The sequence below is a fragment of the Rhinolophus sinicus genome, chromosome 16 (genome assembly GCF_057876585.1).
Source record: "Rhinolophus sinicus isolate RSI-liver-muscle chromosome 16, RSI-T2T, whole genome shotgun sequence".
NCBI classification, from domain to species: domain Eukaryota; kingdom Metazoa; phylum Chordata; class Mammalia; order Chiroptera; family Rhinolophidae; genus Rhinolophus; species Rhinolophus sinicus.
In genome coordinates, this window is record NC_142516.1 from 180,307,944 (window position 1) to 180,335,356 (window position 27,413).

At 37.2% G+C, this 27,413-nt stretch overlaps 1 protein-coding gene across 6 annotated transcripts in view; it reads right to left on the reverse strand.

Annotated features, from left to right (window-relative positions):
* Positions 1-26,959, reverse strand: part of PCDH17 (protocadherin 17) — a 93,866-nt gene extending 66,907 nt beyond the window's left edge. Inside the window, exons 1-2 of one of the 6 annotated variants that reach the window (XM_074329348.2) lie at positions 26,402-26,959; positions 21,875-24,985 (exon numbers count right to left, since the gene is read on the reverse strand). In XM_074329348.2, the coding sequence (XP_074185449.1) occupies positions 21,875-24,445 (2,571 nt within the window). In that variant the 5' untranslated portion in view covers positions 24,446-24,985; positions 26,402-26,959. The other 5 variants (XM_019712615.3, XM_019712614.3, XM_019712616.3 and 2 more) reach the window with 5 other exon arrangements.
* Positions 26,960-27,413: the final 454 nt, after the last annotated feature.

The window sequence follows — 27,413 nt, forward strand, 5'->3', positions numbered from 1 at the left end:
AAAAAATATTTTATTAATTTTAAGAAATCTGGTAATTAGCAAAAGAAAATTTGTACAAATTGAATTATTTAGATTCAAACCAGTTTTTTAGTCTAATTCATTTAGCTAATATAGACAGACCTGCTTTGAAAATATACTGCACTGAATCTAAATGTATGTAAATAATGTCACTGCGTACATTCTGTGCCAGGAGATTTAGAAGCTGCTGTCCTACATTAGGATCTACAAAACAGTATTATTAATATTTATTATTCATTCTTCTCAATTTCCCTAGAAGTGTTACTGTCCACACTTTTTTTTTTAAACAGACAAACTACAGCTAACAGACTGTCACAGAGCTGCCCATCATATGCCCAATTCATGGTAGAACGTTCACATTGGCCCGGGACTGTCAGAGCAGCCATTTGCTGTAGTGACTCTCTGAGAAATAGAGAAAAATAATGATCCATTCCAATATTTTCAGAAATAAGTTGATGAGAAATTAATGTAACTTGCCTTGAAACTTTTTAAAAAAATTGTTACACACTGAGCAAAAACAGTATTATCACTCTAATAATAAGACAAGTCTTTGAAACCATCTATGCTTTTACCTTTTTATACTTTCATGTTAAATTATTTTAATATGATGAGATATATATATAAATATATATGTATATATACGTGTGTATATACACACACACACACACACACACACACACACGTATATATACATATATATTATGCCAATAACTAGATTTTTTGGCCAACAACATAAAAAGGTAATAATGGTCATTTATTATCAAATATTCTAAGGCATGCAGTAGGCTTAATTGTATGATTACTTGCCATCATTACAGTCATATAAATTGTCAAAATAGGCACTTCTGAACACTTACCTTTCAAAGTGCAAAATAAATTTAAACTATTACATTTAATCAATCATTATGTAAAATTCACAAATAACTAATTTCAAAGGTGAACCAAACCGTACATCTGCTATCCATTTCATCTGTTTATTTTCCACAATACACTAAAATTAAAAACTTTATGAATGCAATGATTTGGTAAACACTCTTCACCAGTCTTGCTCCTCAAAATACTAAATTGTTATTCAGAAGAGAAGGCCAATTATTTGCATGATAGATTACATTTTACAAATGAGTGAAAAAATGATCAATAAGATCAGTTTCTTGTCTGATTTTACATCAGCCTTTATATCACCCTGTGTAATAGGTGCATTCCAATTTTTATGAGGAGAAAAAAACAGAAGGAATTCAAGGTGAAATTGAATGATGCAACATCTTTCTAATGTTTTTCTTCCTCTAACTCTTGATAGGCATAGAGAATTTTTAACTCTTTATAATTATAACAACAATTCAAAAACCAGCTAACCCATATATTTTACAACAATTAGTAAATAATTTGGGGGAATTTTAAAGTCCCCAAACTATTGCATGGGTTTCAAAGATAATTTACTAACCCTTTTGAAGACAGCAAAAATTTTGCAATGTTTAAATTTCCAAAATGATTTATCCATTGGATATGAATTTCTGGATTGAAAACAAAAGTAATTTGAGAGCACAATTATGAAAACTTAGGAGATAATATGCAAGGAGTTTGGAAGACTCATCCTCAGAAATGACTAGTACAAAGGAAAAGGTATTCTTAAATTTCAGAAGAATATTAATTATTAATCAAATTTGTGAGTATGAGATTACTAGAATACTTATCATCGCACATTTAAAATGTATGATTCAATGGACATAGTCTATTTCAGGTTGGCATTCACACCTGAAATTAAAATAAAGCTAAGTGTCTTCACTAATGTTAACATATTTTCAATTAAACATTAGCACAAAGTGAAATGAAATATCTCTCTACAGATTATCAGACTGTCACTTAATACCTAACTCAAGCATCCCCATCTCTTTCTTTGCTTAAAGACTTTAATTATAAGAATTTTTCTCTTCTGGAGAAAGAAGCAGTCTCATCTAGACAATCACTTCATGAGACAATCGGCCTGTATTCTTCCATTTCAAGTTTTTACATAACAATCATTTTGATTTTATTAGAAACTGTGTATAAATCTACATGTTGTTCTTTTTTCTTTTTTTTTTTTTTTTTTTTTTTTTTTTTGCAAACGCACAAATCGAGAAAAAATTAAGAAATTATTAACATTTAGTAAGCCTTACAAAAGTGGATGGAGAACTCTGGCCCATGGACCACCACCTGTTTTTGAAAATAAAGTTTTATTGGCACTCAGCCATGTGCTTTCATTTATATGCTGCTTTCATGCTTCAGTGGCAGAGTTGAGTAGTTATAACAGAGACCGTCTGGCCCACAAATTCGAATATATTTGCTATCTGGCCCTTACTAGAAAAAGTGCAAGCTCCTGGTTTAGAAAGACTAAGTCTGGGTTCTTAACCGTATAATTAAAAATTTTACTTTAATCACTCCTGTAGATAAAATACGAATGAAGCATTTGAATATATGCACTATGCTTAATTAGGTCATCATTTAGAAAATAACATGAGTCATTTTCATCTTCTGTAGGACACAGACTTCCTTCACAGAGTATGTATTTTAAAAATATCTGATTGAAAAACTGTGCATATTTTTTTAAAGTGGATTTCAGTGTTAGGTGATCTGTAGCATGTTTATATTCAATTCCAAACAACTTAAAACTGTGGAAACAGTATCATCATGGGAACACCTGAAAACAAAATGAATTTAGATACATGAAGCTTCCTGAAGTGCATTACAAACTCCTCTAGAGTGTACTTAGAATAAAAGTAAGTAACCTGTTCTTTCCCAGAGAAAATAACTCTTTAGTTCTTCTTGGTCTTTTGTCTCCTAAGCTTCCTTCGTATTTTACAGGGTGACCTTGTCACTGTTTTTCAACCCTTCTAAATATATTATTTCCTTTCAACATCAGCAGCCAGGGCCATCATAATTATTTCTATTTTATAGATGGAAAAACTGAGGCCTGTGGAATTCATGAAAGGCAAGCTGGAGGTGACAATATGAGTAAGCTTCATAAACAAGTTTCTTTTGACTCAAAATTTTGCACTCTTTCAAATAAAAAAACCTGTAAGTACTATATGATTCATCTTGCTTTTGTGTGTATTGTGCTTTGCTTTCTATTCTATTCTATTCTATTCTATTCTATTTATCATTGTATGATGTATTTTACAGATTTATTATTTTCATTCTAATAATGCTCGTTAATCAATGCTCCCCAAAGAGTTCTAATATTACGTGACACCCCCTTGAATGGCTTTGTTCCTAGAACTGTTTGGGTCTGAATTAGGTTAAACAAAAACAAAAGCAATGAGGTCTATTGGACAATGTTGATCAGAATAAAAGTATCAAATCCAGTTCTACGATCAAATCTGATAATCCTTGCCTGCTTCTGGAGTCTCCAAAATTTGGAAATTTTTTCACTATACAGAACAAAGCCATAGAAACTCTGAAAACTACTGCTGGTTTCCCAACTGGAAGACAACGATGCAATGTGTTGTACATAGTTCCCAGCAGTGTTCTTGACGCTTAATATGTGGAGGCCTTAAAGAATTATCTTCCAAACAGACTTTCAGAGTAGGAACTACATTGCAGTACTTCAAAGCAGCAATTATTCATGCTATAAGATATTCTCATACTCCACAGATGCCGCAATAGAAACGTATGTCAAACAAGATATCCCAACTGGTGTAGAAGCAAAAACCCTATATTCTGAGTCAGATACAATTAGTTTACTATTCCTAGCTAGCTGTATATACTTGGGTAACATTTCTGTGCTGCAATTTTCTCACATGAAAAGAAGTGTAAATGCAATCAAACACAATCATACGTCTCTAACGTTCTAGTATTCATTGTCCTACAATAGTTCTTTTGTGGGAATTTCTCTTCAGTTTCTACCTGGTTTCAGCATTTCTTCTACACAGTCTCCTTGCCTAAAAAGCATCGTTCTTAAGGGAGACTTAATAATATCTTTCCACTTCAGCGTTTACACTGGTAGTTTAAAAAGTTTAAGATATCTGGAAGCCAATTTTTGCAAGACAGCCTATCAAAAATTGGTCACATTTTTAAATGTCTATTTAACATTAAAACAAAAGTGACCAGTCCTGGTTTAGACAGGTCAAAATGAAAATTTGCAATAAAATAAATTAGCATTCCAGTAAAATTAATTTTTTATGATCATACATACTCTGGGATAGAATTATACTCTTATAAAATTGTTAACATTTAGGTCAACTAAAATATTGTTATTATAGAGAATATGAGAGCATATCTGCATATCTGTACCCTAAAGTTTAACTGCTCCAGAATGTTTTATGTAATTTTCTGTGAACAATAATAATGATATACATTAATATTTTTTCAATATTTAGTATTCATCATATTCTTTATATGCATAATCATATTTCATCTTAATTTTTATTACACCCTTGAGTGGCAAATATTACACATGATTTAAAAAAAAAAAACAGAAATAAAAAGATCTGGACTGAAAAACTAATTTTTTAAAACCAAGAACCTTGGGAATAGATTCTCAGTATAGAAGCTGTCAATCAGAAAGTAACTAATTAAAAGAATCATAATATAGCTATTAACTCACCCAGAATTCCACCATTAAGATAGTATAAAACTACATCATTGATAGGGAAAGATGTCTGTGATATATTTACGTAATTTTAAGTAAAAAACAACTTAATATATTATGTTTAGTATATACACACATAAGGGGATGGGAAGATATACGGATTCAAATCCTGTATTCAAAACCTTGGCACCCAAAGTTGTTTTTTTAATCCTTAACTCTTTCATACATAAGAATGACATTTTGTTGTGTATGTCATGTATCACCCATCCCAGCAGGGACAGGTACAACACCTCAAAATTAAACATATTAATATTTCTCCAGTAAAAAAAATGTTAATGTTACCACTAATTGAAATAAAGAAAGATTTAAAATAGCCTTAAACCACTTTTGGTCTGAATTCTTTGGATTTTGTTATTAGAGACAGGATGGCAGATTTGAACAACAAAAGGTTAGCAATAGCTAACTCCCTGACTGCTAAATTATAAGCAAATATAACCTTGTAAATGAAACTTTCTCTATTTTCAGTCCACAAGTATGTAATGAGCTCTCAGTACATACCAGGCACTGTTTAGGTATGGTATTTTAGTAGAATTTTTTGCAATGAATAATAATTCGTCTTTAAATTAGGGGAAAAAATATAAACATTTATTTAAAAAAAAAAAATCAAAAAGAAAGAAACTCAAAGACCTGTATATTGGAAACAAACTTGAAATGACTTTAATGCAGAAACAGGTTTTTTGCATTATCCAGGTTTTTTAGTAGTTGTTTTTCCCAAGAGTAAAGTCTCTTCTTCTAGGGAAACTATTGACTTGCTAAAAATCAAACAGGAAAAGAGTACTGGCCCAGCAGTAAAATGTAGCCAATTCTTCCCTGGAGGCTGACTACAAATTCCAAGTTCAGTGCAACCCAAAAGGCACTAGACTAGCAGTGCCTGAATCTCAACTACACAGGGGTAGAGGCACAATCTCAGTGGAATAACTTCATCTTTGGAATATCTGTCATGAAACAAAAAAATCAAGGGTTTAAAAATATCATATCTACATTTCAATTGCCCTTGAAGAACTCTACTTTATAGATTACCTAATTCTACATATACTTTTAAAATACTTGTCCCATTATTATAGCATTAGACACATTTTTGTATAAACATAAAACACAAAGTACATTATTTTCCCCCAGAAGAAATAAAAAAGCAGAATTGTTCTCTTCCCTGACAGCCTGCTTTCTCCTTCCTTCTTTTCAAAACAGGGAATCAGACTGCCATACATAGTTGGAAAAATAGGTTTTCCTCTCTTGAAGAAGCATCAGTTTATTCAAATAGCGTCAGGTAGTTTATAAAAGCTACACACTTAATACAAAAAAGACAAAGTATAAAACTTCGCTAGGTCTCATTTGATTTAAGGATCCTGATACCCTTTTTCTTGAGACGACGGAACATCACAAATGTGTAACGGTGCACCTAGCAGCGCAGCAATAAATATCTCAAGCTGAAAGCACAACAATAAGCTCTCCGTCTATGATTGCAGAACCAATAAATAAGCATAATGAAAATCATGACACATTATTACATTATTCTGTATAGCCTCTATTCATTAAAAAAAAAAGGTGGGTGCATTTAAAATAATTTCCCATGTCAAATGGCCATAAGCCTTGCACTGACATGCTGCTGAAAGAAGTTTTGTAAAGGGCAGATGCATGATCATATGTAGCTTATATTAAGATGATGATAGAAGTTATGAGAAATCTGAGAAAAAAGTACTTCATACCAAAATAGTAGTAGTTTAGTATCCAAAACATTTACGTTATTCACCTGTGCTGTGTGTGTTCTGATATTATCATGTCAATAAAAAACACATTCAGAAGCTTCAGAAATAAACTTCCCTGTCAATTAGCCCATAGACGGATTCTACTTTTTCAATTTCCCCGTTGATTTAATATACCAGATTATATTAACAGCACTGGCTTGTAAATAAGGGAGCTCTGAATCCTATTAATGGAGATATGCTGCCAAAGTAATCAGCTTCATACTTAACAAGTTTCCAAGTATTTGGAAAAGCTGTGAAATAGGATTATAAGGTTAAGCTGTGTACATCTGGCTCGTCACTACATAAGTATTTCAGAAATTTGATCTCATAGGCTAAAGAAACACCTGTCTAATCATGATTCTTTTCCAAGTTACATGAACTTCAGTGAGCAGAGCAATACACAAATGCTGACAAGAAATCATGATCAATTTACATAATGTACTTGTGTTAGGTATATAATTCTACCATACATCACCCTTCTGAGCAAAGATAGACAGAAGAAATATTTTAGGAAGGTTCTGTGGTATCATACTTAGGTTGGCAAAAGGGTTATAAGGTGCCAACATTTTTGAAATTTAGGACATGTCAACATTTTTGAAATTCAGCTGAAATGTTAAACATTGCTTCTTTTTTCTCATGTCATGATATGCCACTTTAGTGTAACTAGATGTTTTAAGTATAAATGTAGTATAACATGAACCCAGAAAATAATTAATAAGAGGCAGGAGTTCATGCATAAAATAACAGTAAAAAGTTCAGCAGACTTCTAGTTAATCGAAACCTTAATGAAGTTGAACATTAGTTACTTTAACCAGATCCAGGATTAAATAACTACACTGACTCTTTGTCAAATATACACTGGCCCGTTAAGCTTGATTTTATTTTTGCAAATTTCATTCAAAAGGTAATTGGGCTAAAAGTATACTGAATATGACTCTTATCAAATTAGGTTCAAATGTCCGACTTGAAAACATAGATTTTGAAAATGTGGTCCAAAATGGCAGCGAAAGGTCAATGAATCAAATTTCCAATTATATTTCCTGGGAGCAGATGGGTGCAATGAAATCTAATGATTGAATTTTAAATGCTTTCATGAACCTTTTATCTGTTTCCCAACAAGTTGATTCTACCTTAATTCTCTAACAAGATAATAGGTTTATTACAATTAACCAACTGAAATGATATCTCCATTTTCCAATTATTTATATCATATTACCTGAGGATATTGAATCAGAGCTCGTCTCCCTCTCCCACCCCTAGCACCTTTCCATCACCATCCCACACTTCCCCCCAAACAAAACCCAAACTATAATATCATTAAATAAGAGATGCGTCCTTGGAGATTTGATTTCTCTACTTAAATAATAAGTAAAATAAAGCTCAAATTCTCTGAGGCTCAATGGAAAATTTCAAATGAAAATAATTGTAAGGAATTTTTGACTAAGTATATAAATTTCCTTTCCTTATGTTATCAACTAATATGTTAGTCAATTTCTCTGACCTGAATAAAGAACATTTATCAAGAGTTAAAAAAAAAAAAAAAAAAATTAAGCAGTTTATTTTCAGGAGTGGCAGATGGAGGATTTTATCTCTACTATATCTCAATAGAGCACACTCTTGCCTGAAGAACAAAAAGAGGGCATCATAGGGAGAGGTTTATTTTAATGCTTTCATATAAAAGAAAATCAACATTTTACCTCTTTAAATATATATTCAAGGTTAGGTTAAAGGAGATCCAAGAATCTTTTTTTTAACTAATAAACAAAAGTTTCTTGTGTATTAAATGCATTTAAATTACGCTAAACATAATACTCTTCAATCCAACCCATCTCAAATCTAGCTCATCCCTATGTAGCTCCACTGTGTAATATCAACTATATGATTCTCAGGTACAAGTGTATATATAAATATTTATCTGGTGGTAAACACTACCATAGTCTCATCAAAATATACACGGACTGACAATTTAGTTCACAAACTCATCCTACAAAAAGTGCTACAGACCTCATTGCTGAATAGCACTACAGTCACCTTCAAAGTACTCCCCTTGGGAAGCTATGCACCAATGCCAGTGCCTAGTCTACCCTTCAAAGCAATTTTGGAACTCTTTTCCTGGAATAGCCATCAGAGCTGTCGTCGTATTACCCCTTGATGTCCTGAATAGCATCCAAATGTTTTCCTTTCAATATTTCCTTTATCTTCAGGCAAAGAAAGAAGTCATTGGGGGCCAGATCAGGTGAGTAGGGAGGGTGTTCCAATAGTTATTTGTTTACTGGCTAAACACTCCCTCACAGACAGTGTCATATGGGCTGGTGCATTGTCATGATGCAAGAGCCATGAATTGTTGGCGAAAAGTTCAGGTCATCTAACTTTTTCACACAGCGTTTTCAGAACTTCCAAATAGTAAACATGGCTAACTGTTTGTCCAGTTGGTACAAATTCATAATGAATAATTCCCGATATCAAAAAAGGTTAGCAACATTGTTTTGACTCTTGATTTGAACTGACAAAACTTTTTTGATTGTGGAGAATTGGTGACTCCATTGTGCACTTTGACACTTTGTTTCAGGGTTATATGGTACATCCATGTTTCATCATCAGTGACAACACAGCGTCAAAACATCACCTCTCCAAAAGGTCTTGGCAAACTGCGACTCTCCTTTGCTTTGTTGTTCATCGGTGAGCTCCTTCGGGACCATTTTTGCACACACCTTTCTCATGATAAGATTTTCAGTTAAGATTTTCCTAACTGTTTCTCTACTGATGTTTACTTGGTCTGCTATGCTTCTCACAGTCAGCCGATGATTTTGATGCACAATTCAATGAATTTTTGCAATGTTTTCATCAGTTCTGCTCATTTCTGGCCTCCCTGACCTCTCTTCATTAGTGACACATTCTCTCCCCTCAGAAAAACGTTTCATCCATTTGTACACTGCTGTTTTCTTCATGGCATTATCCCCATAAACTTGGACTCACATGTCCCTGAAATTGAATGTTTGTTCATTGCTCTAATTCAAGCTCAGACATTCTAGCGACGGCACACTAAAGCACACAACAATAATGAACGCCACTCAGCAAGACACCGCCACACATCGACACGAACACAACTGTGAGATATTGATATACCAAGGTTATGAAACCTTCCCGAGCTGTTTGTACAATGCTGCCAATGTAAGCACAGTGGCAAGTTTGCTAACTGAATTGTCATACCTCATATATCTAAATTTTTAAAAAAATACTTATATTACGTGTAAATATACAAGGTTCTTAAGGTATCATTGTAAAAAAGTATTTTGTACATGGGTATCACAGAAAAAAGACCAGATGGCACGGTTAAGAAAAAAGAATTAGAACAGTTTGATATAAGGCATAAATAATAATTCCTTTCCTTTTGCTTCACTCATGTTTTATGATGCTTTTCAAAATTTAAACAACTGTTTGAAAATTTTAAAACAAATGATACATGTTTTAGATTACATGATTTATGTGAAGACTAACATAACTGCATGAAAAGTGGTACATTTGCAACACACTAACATTTTTACTAACATAGTTTGGAAGTCACATTTCCAGTAGATTTCAAAGTGGTATTCTTTAAAAGAAAGAACGTGTAATAGTTCAAAAGAAAGTACATTCAGAGAAATTAGGAAAATATAGACAGATCATGGAATATTACAGGATGCCTGAAAGAATATCTGTTCCTAGTACTAACCCTCTTATAGTGACATGAAATCCAGACCTAGCCTGGCATCCCACCGGGAGAGAGCATCACCAATTGCTGATATGCCTTCTTTCCCAAAATGCCAAATATTCCAGGGAAAATTTACAGATGGACTTGAACTATAATGTTTAGATAATTATGGATACAAATGTCCCCATTGAGAACTTATTTGTGGGCTAATCTGAAAACATACGTAACACTATTTCAGAAAGTCTTTCTCTTATATTTGAATGTTGACAATGAACCCTAAACTTCTTAAATCTAGCGTTCTATGCTCCTTTCTGTTACATTTGCCTTTATTTTGTATCCCAGTTTCTCTGGCCAGTGGGGATAATTAAATTTTTAATATAGTTTGAATACTCATTCTGCTTGAAGCTTTTATTCTATCAAGTCCTTAGTGTTTGATATAAATTTTGCAGTTAAAATTTAAAATTCAGAAACATAGTAATTAAGTCATAAAATAGCTTAAAAGTAGTAAATTATTTTAATTAAGGGCTTTTTAATTATTTCATTTTTATTAATTGAATTAATGATTATGAATTGAACAACTCTGAAAGTCACAGATGTATTTTAAAGAACAATACTGAAAAGGGCAACATACTGTTTATGTGAATGCTTAGCTTATGTTTCTTCAATATGTGCGTGACAATTTCATACCACCTACACAAGATAGATTCTGAAATTTTGAAAAGACTTTTCTAAGCTGGGTGATTATAATTATACACATATGATAATTGCCCAGAGTGATTTTCTTTTCCCATTATCAGATGGCAACTTGTTGGTACCAAAGTAATTAAATCATAAAATTGCATGTCAACAAATATAAATAAATGTAATCTAAATATTACTATTTATGGCTTATCTGTAATTTCATTTCATTTAAAAAATCATATAAAAAATAAGTATTTACATTTTATGGAAAGCTTCTATAAATATAAGGGTCTTAAAACATTAGTTTCTTAATAATGTACTAGAGCTATGTGATCCTTGAAGACTTAACAAGCATTATAACATTTGTATTGGATAGTTTCAACACTTTATAAACCATACCTAGGAATAGGACAAAAGATGAAAGGTATACCCTAACACTATTTTCTCTTGATATGCTGCATATATATTTATGTGTTTATAAATATACACATATATATGTATGTATATATAAAAAACAAATTCTGTGAAAGTTGATACTCATAATTATGAAACTTGATCACGTTTTATTCCATGAACATGAAATATGATCAATAGAATTGCATAGGAATTTTCATTGTAGCTATTAAAAAGGTAACAACTATAAACAAAAATTATCAAAATATGTCACCTTTAAATAAATTATTTAGCAGCATATCATTATTTCAGCATTTTTCTGTAAACAATATCTTAGACTTTGGCCTTAGTCCTTTGGGGGTTTGAATGCTAAGCTCTGGCTCATATCTGATCGGTGATCACAGGAAATTATAAAGAATTCATATTTTTTCACTGCCAACTATGTATTAGAAACCATGCTAGGTTCTCTCAACTGCAGTGAGGAACAAACAAGATGATGGTGGCCCTTCCTCAGGTGTTCTGTTATGTACACAGCGTTGTGACAAATTAACTTCACTAATAAAGAGTTGCATCACTGATCCAGAGGTTTAAAACTGTTCAGACTTAATAACATTCATTAGTTTGTATATAGATCAATTAGATCTTTATTAAGAATAGAGGTTCTACACCACAACCCGAAGGAGAAATGAATGGAAACTGGTAGCATGACCTGCTCATCATTGTCTCAGTATCTTTATTATGACTCTTTAAAATGTTTATGCATTAAGTATCTTTAGCATCAAGCATGAAGTAAAAATACTTCCATTGATTTCTGCTGATTAGATATTGTTTTATAGTTCAAAGGACTGCAATCCTTTGTACCTGCCCATCTAAGTCCTGCATTCTCAACACTGCCAAATGGTCTCACTATCATTTACTTCAAACTTAACCAGGCAACAGAGGAGCGTGCTGGAAAATATTATCTACTCCTTTGCTAAGATTTTATGTGTCAACTTCTCGCCTAAAGCAAAATTTAATAGCTGACTTGTGGATCTTATTTCTAGAGATTTACTATAGAAACACTGGCATAACCTTTAACCACAGCAAACAGAGCCACTCTAATAAGCACACTACACCAAATCTAAAAAATGCACGAGGAACAGAAAGATCCTGGCAGGAATTAATCTGCCATTTTCACACATCGACCCAAGGGAGGTATTGTAATTGCAAAAATTTACTCTAAAACTGCTGAGACTCATAGTAATTATGTTTCTTTTTTTTTTAATAGAAATAGCCACAGGTGGTAACAAATTGGGTTTTGAGATGGGGAACTGGGCATGTATTTTAACCCAAATTACTATGTAATTGTCTTGATTATATTAAAAAAAAAAAAAAGAATGTGGAAAGTCTGTTGCTCAAAATCAGGAAAAAAAGTGCTTCCTTAAATACATACCTGTCTTTCAGTTTCTCCAATTAGGCATATTGCTTCATTCATTGGTATTGGCACATCTGATATTAGGGCGACACTGGCCTTTGCCAATAACCCTTACAAATTCCTGTGAGTGCGATTTGTTTAATAAGATAGTTCTCTTAATTCCTGACTTATTATTATCTAGGGATAAGTAGTAGCTTTCCTAGAAAGACAGGATCTGAAAATTCAGCTAATAATCACTACTATCCCTGCATCTGCCAGTACTAAACATGCAAGGTTATACACTTTTTCAATCTATGTGCTGTGTTAAAATGTTTGCTATCTTTCATATATACATATATCTGCTCTCAATAATCCTCTATCTTACTTTACGCTTAGGTTCATGAATTAACACCAACACATTTTCATTGTTTACTAAAATTACAAAGGTATTCTGGGCAAACCATACCAAGTAAGAGTCAATGTGTATCGCGGAACTTTTTTTCTTTAGGTTTTTCTGCTTTAATCAACAAAGATTAAAATAAGAGATTAGGTGTTGATTTAAAACAAACAAACAAAAAAAAACCAATTGTAACAAGAGGTAATGCAAAGCTTAAAATAATAAAAATAAAATAATCAAGGGTCTTGCCTTGAAACTACGTGAAGGCAAGTTCGTATGTAATCTTTAACTCTATCTTAATGATAATAAAGATCGATGCCTGATTTCTCTTTTGTTTTGTATGATTTATAATAACTCTAATTCACATTCTTCATGCAATAAGTTAATTTGGGATAAACTATTTTAAAATAGATGCAAAATTGAAAACGCAAAATAGAAAGTAAGAAGATACTGTCCCAAGAAGATATTGATTAGAACTCACCAATATTTAAACAATATTCTAGTTTTTTGCTGACAAAACTATAAAATCGAAGCAAATTATTTTTCAGGTTTTCAGAAAGTTTTTATGACAATATTTGTATAAAGATGTGTCATTAAGCAATTATCAGGTTTGAGTTTGATAATATTCCCTCTTGAAGGTAATTCCTTTTATTCCCAAAATACTAAATAACATTTTCCATAATAAATTTTGCAAGAATTTAAGCATATTATTTCTCAAACATTCTAATTTCTTACTGTCATCTCATCAACTGAAATGGAGACATCAGTAAAAGCATGCATTGGCCACTTTACACTGTGGTTAGATAATCCTCATTATAATCATAGGTGAATTGTTTTTATAAATATCAATTCTGCATATGCAGTTGCTCTGGTGAAACAGCAAAAAAATCTAGTGAATATTCAGTCATTAAGTTATCTCAGTATACTCTGAAAAAATATTCTGTATGGAAAATAAAATGAGTACCTTCAGCAAAGGTATTTATATTGGGGTCTTTGATAGAAAAGGCAGATTATATCTTATGGGTGAAACTATAGTTTTAGGTTTCAAAACTGATGTATATGTTCATAGTGCAAATAAATAAAATTTTAAGAATTTATCTAAGACATCGATAGTCTAAAGTTGAGTTGTACAGTAAAATTACGAAAGATGTTTGGACCCCTGTGACCGTTTCTGCCTACAATAAAATACCTGTTGCATTTCTGCTTTATAAAGATAAGCTATTGAAATTTAGGACATATATGTGTATTACCTTTGAGTTTCATTGAATTGGAGACATTGAAATTCTAGTTACAAGTACAATCCAATCATTACTTAGCAATGGTTATGAAGGATTCAGGTAGAAATACTGTCAAGAAGTATAGCAATTGATAACTTATGCTTAAGTTACATTTTTAAAAAGTTATCATTAAAAAAGCCGATGAAAATAAACCTAAAGCACCATTGCTGTTGGAAAGAAGTTATTTAGTCACACTGTAAGTCAATTTTGTTATTTAAAAATACATATACTATTAAAATAGTATTAGAAACTTTCTGAATATGAAGTCATTATCTATATTATGTATTAACATAGTTTACAAACATGTACCCAGTGTCTCTTAAAAACAGTATGCATCTACAAAACAATTATGAATGAATATATAGCTTAGAAAACTTGAAATAGAGTTTTAATGCTCTTGCTTTCAAATTCCACAAAGGCTGCTTTTAGCTGATAAAGAGAGTAAACAAGAAATTGTCCTTTAAATGGTCCCTTTAATGTATTCCACTAATTAAAAATCATTCAAAAACATTACAAGTTCATAAAATAATAAATACTGCTCAGACAGGGTAAATTCCAGAAACATATAGAAGCTTGAGATTACATTTATCTTTACCTTGCCCATTTTTCATCCAACGTAAATTTGGTTCATGACTATGTTATTGAATACAAACAAAGAAAATGACACAGGTCTTTAAATATTTCAAAATTATTGAATAAAATTCATTTCTAATACTATTAAATTATTTTAATATATTCCATTCCTCTAATCAACCCAAAGTCTGTTTATGTAGATTAGTTACATCTAAAGTCTCATTTATCCAACCTGTATTTATCCTTTGATCACGAAGCTTGTTAACTTAAATGGTCTTTTATTGTTATGATTCGTTTTCCCATAATTATGCTGTTTCATTGCCTTATTTTTTGAATAAATATATGCAAACGTGCCAATCATATTCAACACAGTTAGGCTAGATGCTCAATGAACTGTAAGAGCTATTTCAGTGCAATAAAACTGTCTGGAATAGATCCAGGGCAAGACCTACAAATACCAGTAATCAGAATGTCACTAGGACCAGAACAAATAGAAGTGTGCCACATGGATATCAAACACTGACTGAAACCAATTTTACAGTCGCTCACTGGAAGAACCTGGTGCATACAAGTGAAAGGTGCCACCCAGGCAGCCACAATCTGCATCTGCATTTTGCTCTCTCTCTCTCTTTTTTGTTTTGTTTTGTTTTTTTTGCTTTTCCTTTACCTTAAAACTATTGAACTTACACTTCTGCAGTGGCAAAGAAGCACAGTAAGCTTCTGCTTAGTCACAGCATGGAATTTTGATGTCATTAAGGACTTCTTTATTATAGATAATTTATTTCAGGAGACCAAAGGATAGCAATATATCACTGTCAAAGCCAGCGGTGAAAGCTATGACTGACTACAAAATAATACTGTGAGCCATGGCAGGAAATTCTTGTCAACGGCTCCTTTACTAAAATAGGTTGACAATAGATTAGTGTAGGACTGATGAACTTTAAAAGTGTTTTGTAGGTAGGTGGCAGAAGTCACACTATCTTCACATTAATAGCCAAAATGAACTTCATGCTATTCTCCAATAAATATACAGTCACTGGTTGAAGGAATTCAATACAAAAAAAAAAAAAAAAAGAAAGAAAGAAATCCTTCCCTAATGCATTGACTAAAATATAACTTTAAGATAATGCCCTGTGGGATTTATTAAACAGAAGTTATCACTGAGGGGAATACATTCTGGAGCAATGACTAATACTATAATTAGCGGGTGCATTTGTAAGAATTTACCCACTATTGAGTGTATTGCAAGACTTCTCAGCGTAAGGGACTTAAGTTTTACTTCCTAACTGGCAGGAGCCCAGTTCCAGTGGCTTCATCTTCCTCCTGCTGTTTCATCATCTGACTCACAGTGCATAGTCTCACAATGCCTCCAGCCAGTCTACCATCCTCTAAAGAATCAGAAACTTGGATGAGACTTTCTTTCTCTTTTAATCTGCATAAACTCCACTGAAGGCCAGTTGTTCTTTAACTGCTCTGCTCTAGAATCACAGGCTCTACTCTAAGGAACTTCAAACCATTTGAAACTTGGAAACACTAAAATCAATAAGTTTTAACATATTTTCAAGGAAAAATAATGGTTTGAGTTCATCCTTCAAAAGAGAACTGCCTTTGAACTAATAATATATAAAAATGAGCTAATATCTGTGCATATGTATTTACATGCATTACACTGAAAATATAAAGCTGTATATACATGTATACAAATACTTTAATTTTTCCAAGTAGTGTTATTGTTCACATGTTCATAATTATAGGCAGAGCCAACTTGCACTGCAGTAAATGCAAATAAACATTTATTAGTCTGAAAAAACATCAAGTATTTTATTAATTTATACCTATTTCATATATATATCTGTATATATATATATATATATATACACACACATATATATATATACACATATATATATTTCTAATGCATGATATTACATAAGCAGAATTAACAGTGAAAAATTTGAAACCTGACAATGGTAGTGAAACATGATAAAGTACAAATACTATATTTTTAAACAGTATTAAATATGTATCTGGCGATTTTTAAGGATTTTTCTTTTTAAATATGTATATTTCTTGGTCCTTTAATAGGAATGATATTTGGGATTATTTTAATAATAATTAATTTATTTTAACCTCATATATAAACCTGCATCTATGCACTGTAAAAAGATGAATAATGTATATTAGAACATCTACTTTATAGAGAAAAGTTTCTGGAAAATATGATTTTGGGTTGTTTAAAATATGTAAATTATTTTCTTGACTAAAAACTGTTCAAGCAGTTAAGATAGGAATTGTAGGGCATACTTTTCTATGACCTGATATTTTTCATGCTTAGACACAGCCTTAAATAACATGCCAAGAATACAATTCTAAAATCCTCCATGTAGACTCATGCATGATAAATTTATTGAAATTATAAAACTCACTTATAGAACACATATAAAATTATAGAATTCTCTCATAGAACGCAAGTGAAATTATAGAACTCACTCATAGAACTCAAGTAAAATTAAAAATTATCTTCGTCTTATGTTTATAAAAGACTACTGGATTATCTGTGTAAGGATGGTAGGTGTTACCCAGCTAGTACTTCAGAAAGTTTATTGAAAACTAAAAACTAATGGATGAAGAAGATATTACCTTAGAAGTAGGTATATCAACTAATATTAAAAATAAGATTCTCAGGTTTATAGTTCATATAATTAAAAATTATATTTTTTATGTTTTCATTTATTGTAACATGGAGAAATGCACACAGATTTATATTGGAGCTCAGATTTTTATGGGCACACACAAAACTAAGAATCAAAGTAACAATATATTAGGAATGATGATAATAATTTGGATTTTAAACGCTTGTAGAAAGATAGTCAAAACACTAATGGCTGAGTATTTTTTTAATTATTGTACTTTACTTATACTACTTTTAATATATGATAAAACAAGTGTTATGATTATGGACGCATGTTAATTTGAAGTAGGAATTAATCCTGCTGTCATTTAAAAATCTTTATAAAACAATCAAGTGTACACGATACTCCTGGAGGCATGCAGCAAGCAAGGAACATTCCTTGCCTACTCAGATAAACATAGCCCATATAAAGAAGATGCATATAAAGTTTATGGAAATTATTTCATGTAACGAATCAAACTGTGCTCTTAGAATAACATTGTAGTAAAATATCTTCAAAATTACAAGTGAAGAAAAAAAAAAATGTTTGTACACTGTGTGCATGTTACTGAAGTCACTAACATCTGGAGCACGAAGTTTTGAAGGTCATGATCTTGAGACTTCATGTGAGTTCCTATTGTCAAGAATCTCTTGTATTAGAGAAGTAGGAATAAAAGCAGACAAAGATTAATGTTTCTAGTGAAGATATACTTTCTCTTTCATCTCTTCATTCTAAAATACTGAGTTTTGTTATCTACACTATAAGACTTTATGTAGTCCTTTATGTCTCAGTTTCATTTTTATATATTTACCATGTATTTAATTCCCTTTTACTGAAAAGGCCATGCTCGTAGCTCAAAAGGATTTTCTCGTCTAGCATAAAGAATCTAAAGTCAATGCTACTATGAGGCATTTAAAATTGAACTGTGAAACACTGTATTCCTTCTAAAAATTCATTTTAGAACTTATTCTGCTGGCTCCATGTATTTTCTTCTTTGAAAGAATATTAAAATGACTTGTAGTAGTGCTACCAAAAAATCTGAAAACACAGATGTTCAAACAATCTAGAAATTCTCCCACTAGGGAGAAGTCCCAGCCTCCTCCCCTCTTCTCAGTGAAGCTTTCATTGAAAACACCTGTTGAGAAGTTACCCTGAGACTGGAAATAATTCTTAATAAGCCAGGATGAGCAGTCAGATGATCAGTTATTCGTGACAATTACTAATGATCTCTACTTGATTTTAGATTCTGATATTAACATATGAAATAATCCACATGGAAATTGCTCCTCTGAAAAGTGCTTTTATAAATTTGCATGACAATTAATTTGCCTTACCTACCACAAAATCTGTGCTATTTTTCAAAATCAGTTTTATAGCTTTAAAATGAATAAAATATTTCATTATAACTATGTGGTATTATGAGTCAATCTACTGAGGATATTTTAATCCCTAGGCTATTGTTTAAACACTTCATAGACTGACTTTATTCCAGCTGAGGAACTTGAAATAAAATCTCTTGAAAACCTGAAATTAAAATCTCTTCTCACAAACCAGTCTTTCTACACCAGCTTCCATGATAGTTCTGCATCCCTGTTCAATAAAAATACCCTTATTTCCAAGAACCTACAGATATTAAGCTTAAAGTATTAGGCCCTGCGACACACACAAAATCTTTTGATATTTAAACAAATCTTAATTTCAGCTATACCATGAGTCTTATTAATTCTGAATTTTCTAAGTTTCATATCACCACTCTTTACCAGTGTATCTCAAACAATTGTGAACCTCTTTTCATTCTATCAATAGAAATACACTGCACACCTTCTAAACGACACACAAGATGCTGGAAAATAAAGATAAACCAGCTCTAGTAGCTGCTAGTTAGAGTGCATGCTGATGGATTAAACTTCTTCCTTCAGAAGTACATGTGAGGTGACTAGTTTCCTCGGCTGTGTTAAGTACACCCACTAATAAGTGCACTTGAAACAAGATAATGGGATACCCGAACACCTTAATTTAGGCATGTCACTTCAGCACAAAGTGTTTGTAGCACACTAGTTTAAAAAAAGAAAAAAGAAAGGTCACTGTAGTCAATTTACTCTGTTCTCCCTAATAGGTATTGAGACATATCTGAAACATTTAAATGAAACATTTCAGGAAATTAACATATTAGGAATTTACAAAACATCCTTTACAGAAGAAAGAGGGAAAAAAAAAAAAAAAAAAAAAACTCAGGAAGTAAAAAAGAGCCTGTTTTAGTAGTTTACATTGAGCATATTTCTGAGGCTGGAGCAATATGGGAAACTGAGCCACTTTGGAAAAAAATTAAAGAACTTTGAAAGGATTTTTTGTGTGTCTTTATGGTATGGATTAAGATTCTAGAAGAAAAGGAATGGCAAGGAAGTTTGCCTTCTGTTTTCTGTTTAAACTCTGTGTGTGTGTGTGTGTGTGTGTGTGTGTGATATTTCCTTTAGCTCCTTATTTACTGCTAATGAGAGGAATCAGCAGCAGCAGCAACATCCATCCATCAAGCAATGAGCAGCTTCAAGAACAGCATGGTTCTTGAATATATAGTATGGGCAGCCCTGTCCCGCAAAACCTTCTACAGACTTCCATCCAAGGTGGTCCTCACTAATCTGACCAAGGAATCAGGCTTGCTGAGAATTCTACTGCACCAACTTCCTTAATACTTGGAGCCTAAATAAGAATTCAACTGACAGCACTTCAAGTGGAAGGTTAAGCATTAATCCTCTGTGATAGCTCTGTAATTGCCAATGGTAAAAATACAAGTATATAACATCTGTGTGTTTGTAAATGACTGCAAAAGGGCTATAAATGTAAATTTTAACGTATCTCCTAAAGAGATTGATTAGTATAAATACCAGTTTTACACACTCACAGAAAGACTTTCACAGAAACCACAATTGGTTTTTAAGGGAGAAATTCCTTGTTTAGTTTTATATAGACCTCAAAAAAATCATGATTACTGGTAAAGAGTAAACACCATAAGAAGTGGGATTTAATATTGCAACTGATAGTGTAGTATTCAGTAGCATCAAGTACATGAGTGTTTTACAAGGACATCATACTATTATAAGAAAGTATGTTCTGCTAAATTTTAGTATGTGTTACACTTAGAAAAGATAAGATTATGAAATTTTAATAATTAAAACATTACTGAGTCAAGTATCATTAAAAGGTATGTGCTTTTCAAAGCATAACGAACACATTATTTTCATTGCCCCAAACTAATCTTCTTCCCAAAGTGTCACTTTTAGTTAAACTCAATCTTGAATTTCAAATACTGCTCATCCAGAGTAATTTGTACCAACATGCATTCATAATAAGCAAGAATTAAGTTTTCCTGTGATACAACTCAATAGTAGATAAAAGAAACTTGGCAGTGACTACACACAGGACAGTCACCTGCTGTCATTAGAATCTATGCCCACGCTGAGTCGGTTTTTTCATTCATCAATAATTTTGGACAATACTACCCGATATGTATTAAATATCACTTAGATATATTGAGAATACACTGTACGCAAACTAGATACATCTGTTATTCTTTCTGGCACAATTGCCTTTAGTGAAACTTTGCCTCCAGTTTTCAACAGCCCAAAATGTATCTGTGACTCTGGTGAGCTTTGTTCATTCCTCAGTCACTCCAAGAAACAGATCAGGAAAACTACAGGACAAAATAAATTTCAGTTCTTTATAGATAGTTATCATTACCCAGAGTCCACATTTATTCAAACTTTTGAAAGATGTTCAGGGCTTAGGTCACATTTCCAAAGCTTAAGCTACACTTATTTCATTATGCTGCAGTTTCAGCTAAAGAATATGTGAGGTTAATGTCCTTTAAAACACTTTTTAAATACAAAATCGACATTTTGGGGAGAGAAAACTTAGCTCAAATTGATTCAGGCTCTGAAATTCTGACTGGTTGCTATATTGCAAGTAGCTAACTTCTTAATATTTGGGTATACATTTCTTTCACTTGGCATCAGATTTTTAATAGAATTAAAAACTTTTTAAGTGAACTAAGTAAAGCAATTTTTTTCTACTCTGGGTATCCTTTGTTATGGAAAGAAATGTAGACCAACAAATAAAAATAAAGTGACATAAACTATTCCTACTGAATACCGCTAATGTTTTTAAACCTATAAAAATAAACTTTAAAAACACAATAAAAGTAAGACATTTACAACTTGTAGATTTTAGGCTATTTACATGGGAGGGATTATGTACAGAATAGTTGTACACACCTTGACAAAAGTGTAACCATCGTAATTAGAAAAAAGTTTCCCCTCTCACTGCTGCTGGCAATGTGGCATGTCCTTGTACCAAAGGTTTCAGGACAGCTCCAAAAGCAGCAATAAAGTCCCAGTTATGCTAAAAGTCTCCTACCTGAATTATGGACATCCGAGTGGCAGGGGTCTCGCTCGCATTAGTCCCTTGTCCGGTGAAGCTGGTGTGGCAGCCCGCGTGCCCCTGAGGCACAGTCAGGTTGTTGGAGGCCGGTTTCAGATACATCACCTCCGACCGGGGCGAGCTGAGGGGCAGGCGGGTCTGGTAGTCGAAGTACATGGGGGAGGTGGCCAGGGAGGGGCTGCTAACCACATTCATGACGTTCATGGCGTTCCTCTCCTCCACCTCGCTCTGCACAAGCATGATGTCATTTTTGTTGATCTTCTTCTTCTTGCCTTTGCCCCCTCCCAGCTGCGGGTGGCTGTACTCGGCGATGCGGCAGTTGTAAGTGCGGATCTCCTTGTTTTCGCGCTTGCACTTGACGGCGATGGTGATCATGGCCGCTAGGAGGATGATGGAGATAGTGCTGAGAGTCACGATGAGCGGCAGCGACATGTCCCAGTGGTGCTGCTCCCCGTTCACCCGGGGAACCCCCTCCGGCAGGGAGCCGCTCACCGAGCGGATGATGAGCTTGGCCACCGCGGACAGGGTGGGCTTGCCGTGGTCAGTCACCTTCACCACTAGCTCCACCACCGGCGTCACGTCCTCCCAGAAGGGGTGCAGCGTGCGGATCTCGCCGCTGGACGGATCGATTTCAAACAGGTGGTCATCGTTACCGTCTACGATCTCGTAGGTCAGGCGTCCGCTCTCGCCAAAGTCGCTGTCAAGGGCGCGCACCGTGCTCACCAGGTAGCCCAGACCAGCGTTGCGGGGCACCTGCAGCTCAGCGGTGTCATTCTGCAGCGTGGGCAGCACGATCACCGGTGCATTGTCATTCACGTCTAGCACTGTCACCCTCACAGTGGCGTTGCTCTCCAAGTGCGCGGGCGCCCCCGAGTCCTTAGCAAGCACCTTGAACTCAAAAGCCTTAGTCTGCTCGTAGTTAAAGGAGCGCAGGGCGTAGATGGCCCCATTGGTGGGGTTCACAGACACATAGGTGTAGATGGACACGTCGCCGATGTGCGAGGGCAGGATGGAGTAGGACACTGTGCCGTTTTGGCCCAGGTCGGGATCCTGGGCGAGCACCGAGCCCAGGTACTCTCCGGGGATGTTGTTCTCGTGCACCTGCAGCACGTAGAGTCCCTTGGTGAAACGAGGCGGGTTGTCGTTCTCGTCCAGAATTTTGACGGCGAACGACTTGGTGGAGTTGAGCGGAGGCGAGCCCCCGTCCCGCGCCACGATTGTCACGTTATACTCGTCCTGTGTTTCCCGGTCCAGTGGGCGATCAGTCACCACGGTGTAGAAGTTGTCGTAGTTCTCCTCAAGCTTGAAGGGCACAGAGCCTCCGGACCCCCCGAGGCCGCCACCACCGGCCGTGCCCCCTCCTCCCAGGACTCGGCACTGCAGCTGCCCGTTCTTGCCGGAGTCGCGGTCAGTGACCCGCACCAGGGCGATGACGGTGCCTGGAGGGGCGGCCTCGCTCAGCGCCCCCTGGCGCACGGAGACGAAACCGATGGACGGCGCGTTGTCATTGCGGTCGATGAGCTTGACAGTAACCTTGCAGTGGGCCGGGATGGGGTTGGGGCCCAGGTCTCGGGCCTGCACGTCTATCTCCAGCATCCCATTCTCCTCATAGTCCAGGTTGCCCTTGACACGGATCAGGCCGGTCTTGGGGTCGATGGAGAACAGCTCCCGCACGCGGTCTGGCACATAGCTGCTGAAGGAGTAAAGCACTTCGCCGTTTGGACCCTCGTCGGCGTCGGTGGCATTCAGATCAATGACCACGGTGCCCAGAGGGGCGTTTTCGGGCAGCTCCACCAGGTAGGAGGGCGCCTCGAAGACCGGGCTGTTGTCGTTGGAGTCAATGACTTTCACGTTGATCTGCACCGTGGCGGAGCGCGGCGGCTCGCCGCCATCCAGGGCGGTCAGCACCAGCGTGTGGTGGTTCTGCTGCTCACGGTCCAGCGCCTTCTGGATAACCAGCTCGGGGAACTTGGTGCCGTCGCCGCGGGACTTGACGTCCAGCGCGAAGAGGCCGTGGTCGTCGCGCGTGAGCAGATAGGTGCGGAGCCCATTCTCGCCGGCGTCGGGGTCGTGTGCACTGGTGAGCGGGAAGCGGGTGCCCGGGGCCGCGTTCTCGGAGATGTCCATCTCAATCTGGTCCGAGGGGAAGGAGGGTGCATTGTCGTTGATGTCCTGGATCTCCACCTTGATCATGCAGATCTCCTTGTCGTTGGCGAACACCTCGAGGGACAGCTGGCACTTGGCATTGTGGCGGCACAGGGACTCGCGGTCGATGCGCTGCTTGGTGTAAAGGAGTCCGCTATCTACGTCCACGTCCAGCAGGTGCGGCGCGGAGTTCTCCAGCACTCGGTAGCTGCCGGACTTGCTGCGCCCGCCGCCACCGCCGCCTCGCTCTGCGGGCGGAAGCCCGGGCTGCAGTCGAGCATCCTTTCCGATGTTGCCGATCACGGTGCCGGCCCCTTGCTCCTCCGGCACCGAGTAGTTGAGGTTTTTGAGCGTCAGGGCAGGAGCCCATAGCAGGAAACAGCAACAGATGGAAAGGTACATTCCAGACCGGCGGGGTGGGGGCAGGACCAGCCGGACTGGAGGGGCCAGCGGATGGGCGCGCGCCAGCCTGGAGCCCCGGCGCAACGTGAGCGCGCGACGCCAGCCACAAGTCTGTGGGTCCTTCCTTCCCTCCGCTCCCGGGCTGCGGCACCCGGCAGTCTCTCCTTATTCCGCTCAAGTTCCCGAACCTGTTGATCTACAGCATCCGCACTGGGCGAGAAGCAGAGGCGCAGCAGAGCTGCAGGGGCACGGAGCAAGGCGGCTCCCTGCGGCTGGGGGCGAGCCCGGGGCTTTGTCTCTGCCACCCGGACTTCAGGCGACTCAAACTTGAGCGATGATGCCGGCGATAAGAAGTGAATCGAGTCTGGCCGGGATGATAATGAGCTAAGAATCCGTAGGTTTTCCTCGCTCCCACCTGGGCGCTGCAAATCCACTCCTGACGGTCGCCTCCGGAATACTCTTCACATTGGGTGGGGGAGGGAGCGGGAGGTGTGTCTCAAGGCAGATCGGAAAGTGAAATCCTTACTTGTTTCTCGTCTCCTGTGATGAAATTGATGGGGATGAGGAGAAACGAGGAGAGAGTCAGATGTATTTTGAAGCTTCCCCGGAGCCCTGTGAAATGTCTGCTGGCTTCGCGGGCTAGTCTGTTTTCAGGCAGTGTTTTGCTGCATTTAGAGATCTAATCTTGCATTGCTGGCTGAAGGAACGGCGGCGGCGGACTGCATCCTCCCAGCCACGCGTATTTTTCTCTCTCTCTTGCTCTCTCTCTCGCTCTCTCGCTCTCTCTCTATTTCTCTCTATTTCTCTCTCTCTCTCTCCTTTCCGAGCAGCCAAAGGGAGGGGAGGAAATGCAGCGCAAAGAACTAGTGTCCCGATTTGTAGTTTCCTCCCTCCATCAAGCTCCTCCCTCTCTTCCTCGGAAAGGCTCTCCCCCTGAAGTCAAGAAAGCCACAGCATGATCCGCGTTTGCGGTCTGAGTCTATTGGGAAGGGGGAAATGTATCGATATATCTCCGCCTCTCTTCGGAGAACACACACTGATTTTTCTACGCGAGGCCAGCAGCCGCCGCTACCATCCCATTCTCTCCTGGCGAGCAAGGACTTCTCTCGCTGCAGTTTAATTCCAGTTTGCTCTGCTTCCCTGGCGAAAGGAAATCAACAGGCAACTCATGGTTGGATGTGCAGATCTGAAGGGGGAGGGGAGGCAGAATAAAAAAGAAGGGGGAGCCACCTCCCAGTTCTCACACACACACACTCTCCCTGTCTCTCGCTAGAAGGGAAAAACAGTCTCTGCATTCACAGGGCTGGGCTGTCAAGTGCCTCTCTTTTCTTTCCATTCAGCATCTCCTTCCAATGGCCCTGTCTCCCAGTCCTCTTCATTTAGAAAGGAAAACCTTGGCGAGGAATAAAAGTGGTGAATATTTGAAGCGAATAAAGTGCGGGTTTTCTTCCCCCTTCAATTTTTTTTTTTAGTAGGAGTGGGCTGGAGGAAAGCAACACATTAAGGTTAGGCATGATGCATTCTGCAGTCTCGCTCTCAGTCTCGGGGCGACTCGCGGAGGGCAGGAGTCAGGAGCTGCGGCCCCGACAGTCCAGCCAGGGCCGCCCACCCCCGGGAGCTGCCCCCGAGGGGATGGTAGGTACAGGTCTGTCTACACACTATTGCGGGTTCTCGAGGCGCCTGGACGTGCGGGAATGACACATCCAGAAATGCAGGTGTTCCGATCTGCCAGATGAGTCAGAGGCAGCGGAACGAATCGTATTCACTCTCGCCTTATGGTCCTCCCTTCAGATATTAGTTGCGGCTTCTTCCTAACGCTTTCTCTGACTCACTCTATAGGAAGAAGAAAAAAAAAGAAAAAGCCAGATTCATGTTTTGGAGGAAAAGAAAAAGCGAGAGAAAGGGAGGGAGGGAAGGAGGAAGGTGAAGCTGAATCCACCAGCACTTTTACTCTACCTCTTTCTGCTGGAGTCCGAGGCTCAGGAAAACAAGGCGTCTGTTTTGCTAGGTGTATTTATTTGTTTATTTATTTTTTTTGAAAAAAAAAAAAAAAAAAACCTTTCCTTTTTTGTTAGGCGTGAGGAACCCCAAAATCTTTAGAGTCTTGGGAAAAATAAAGAAAAACAATCAGGATTCCAGGGACTGTTCATAGCTTAGCCCCGCATCACAGTTCATGATTTTCCTCTCAATGTTCTCTGTTCACAAAGTCCAGCACTGATGTGCACAATTAATTGTGCAGTCCGTTGTAGAGGTGTTTTGTTTTTTTTTCCTCTCCTTTTCTGTCACGGGTGGTCTCAATCTGGTGCCTGTCAGGATCAGCTCACAGCCTGTGAAAGACGTGCGGATTTCAAAGCAAATAAATCCATCTCCGCAAGCAAAACATCGAAGGAAATGAAAGGTGAAAATTCAACAGTTGGAGTAGCGTCTCCGCAGCCACCCTCCGCCGCTGCCGCATCCGCCGGGCTCGCAGTCCCTGCTCTCTGCTCAGCGCCTCTTGCTGACTGACTCTATTCACCTCACGCCGCCGCTTAAACATTGATACTGATTCCTTGCCAGCCAATCCGCGTGAGGAGCAAGACTCTGCCTCCTCCGCCTGCGCCCAATGGAAGGCAGAGAGGAGACTGGCGGGGGCGGAGCCAAGAGCCCCAGTGCTACAGAGTCATTGATTAGATCAGTTAGATGGGAGACCTGCCGGGCTAGCAGAGCCCAGCGCTCCGCTGTAGCGGTGGCTCCCGGGGCCTTGCCGCCGGGTCTCTCCAGTGAGACCACTGTCTTCCTCTTGAAAGGAGAGGGTTAAATGAAAGAAAAAAAGTTTGACAGCGATTTAATTATTTTTGACCGGTGTACACAGGAACCGGAATCGCAGTTTGCTTGCAGAATAAGGTAGCTGCGGTCTTCCCGATGGGTTGCTGAACACACACACACACACACACACACACACACACACACACACACACACACGTCAGCA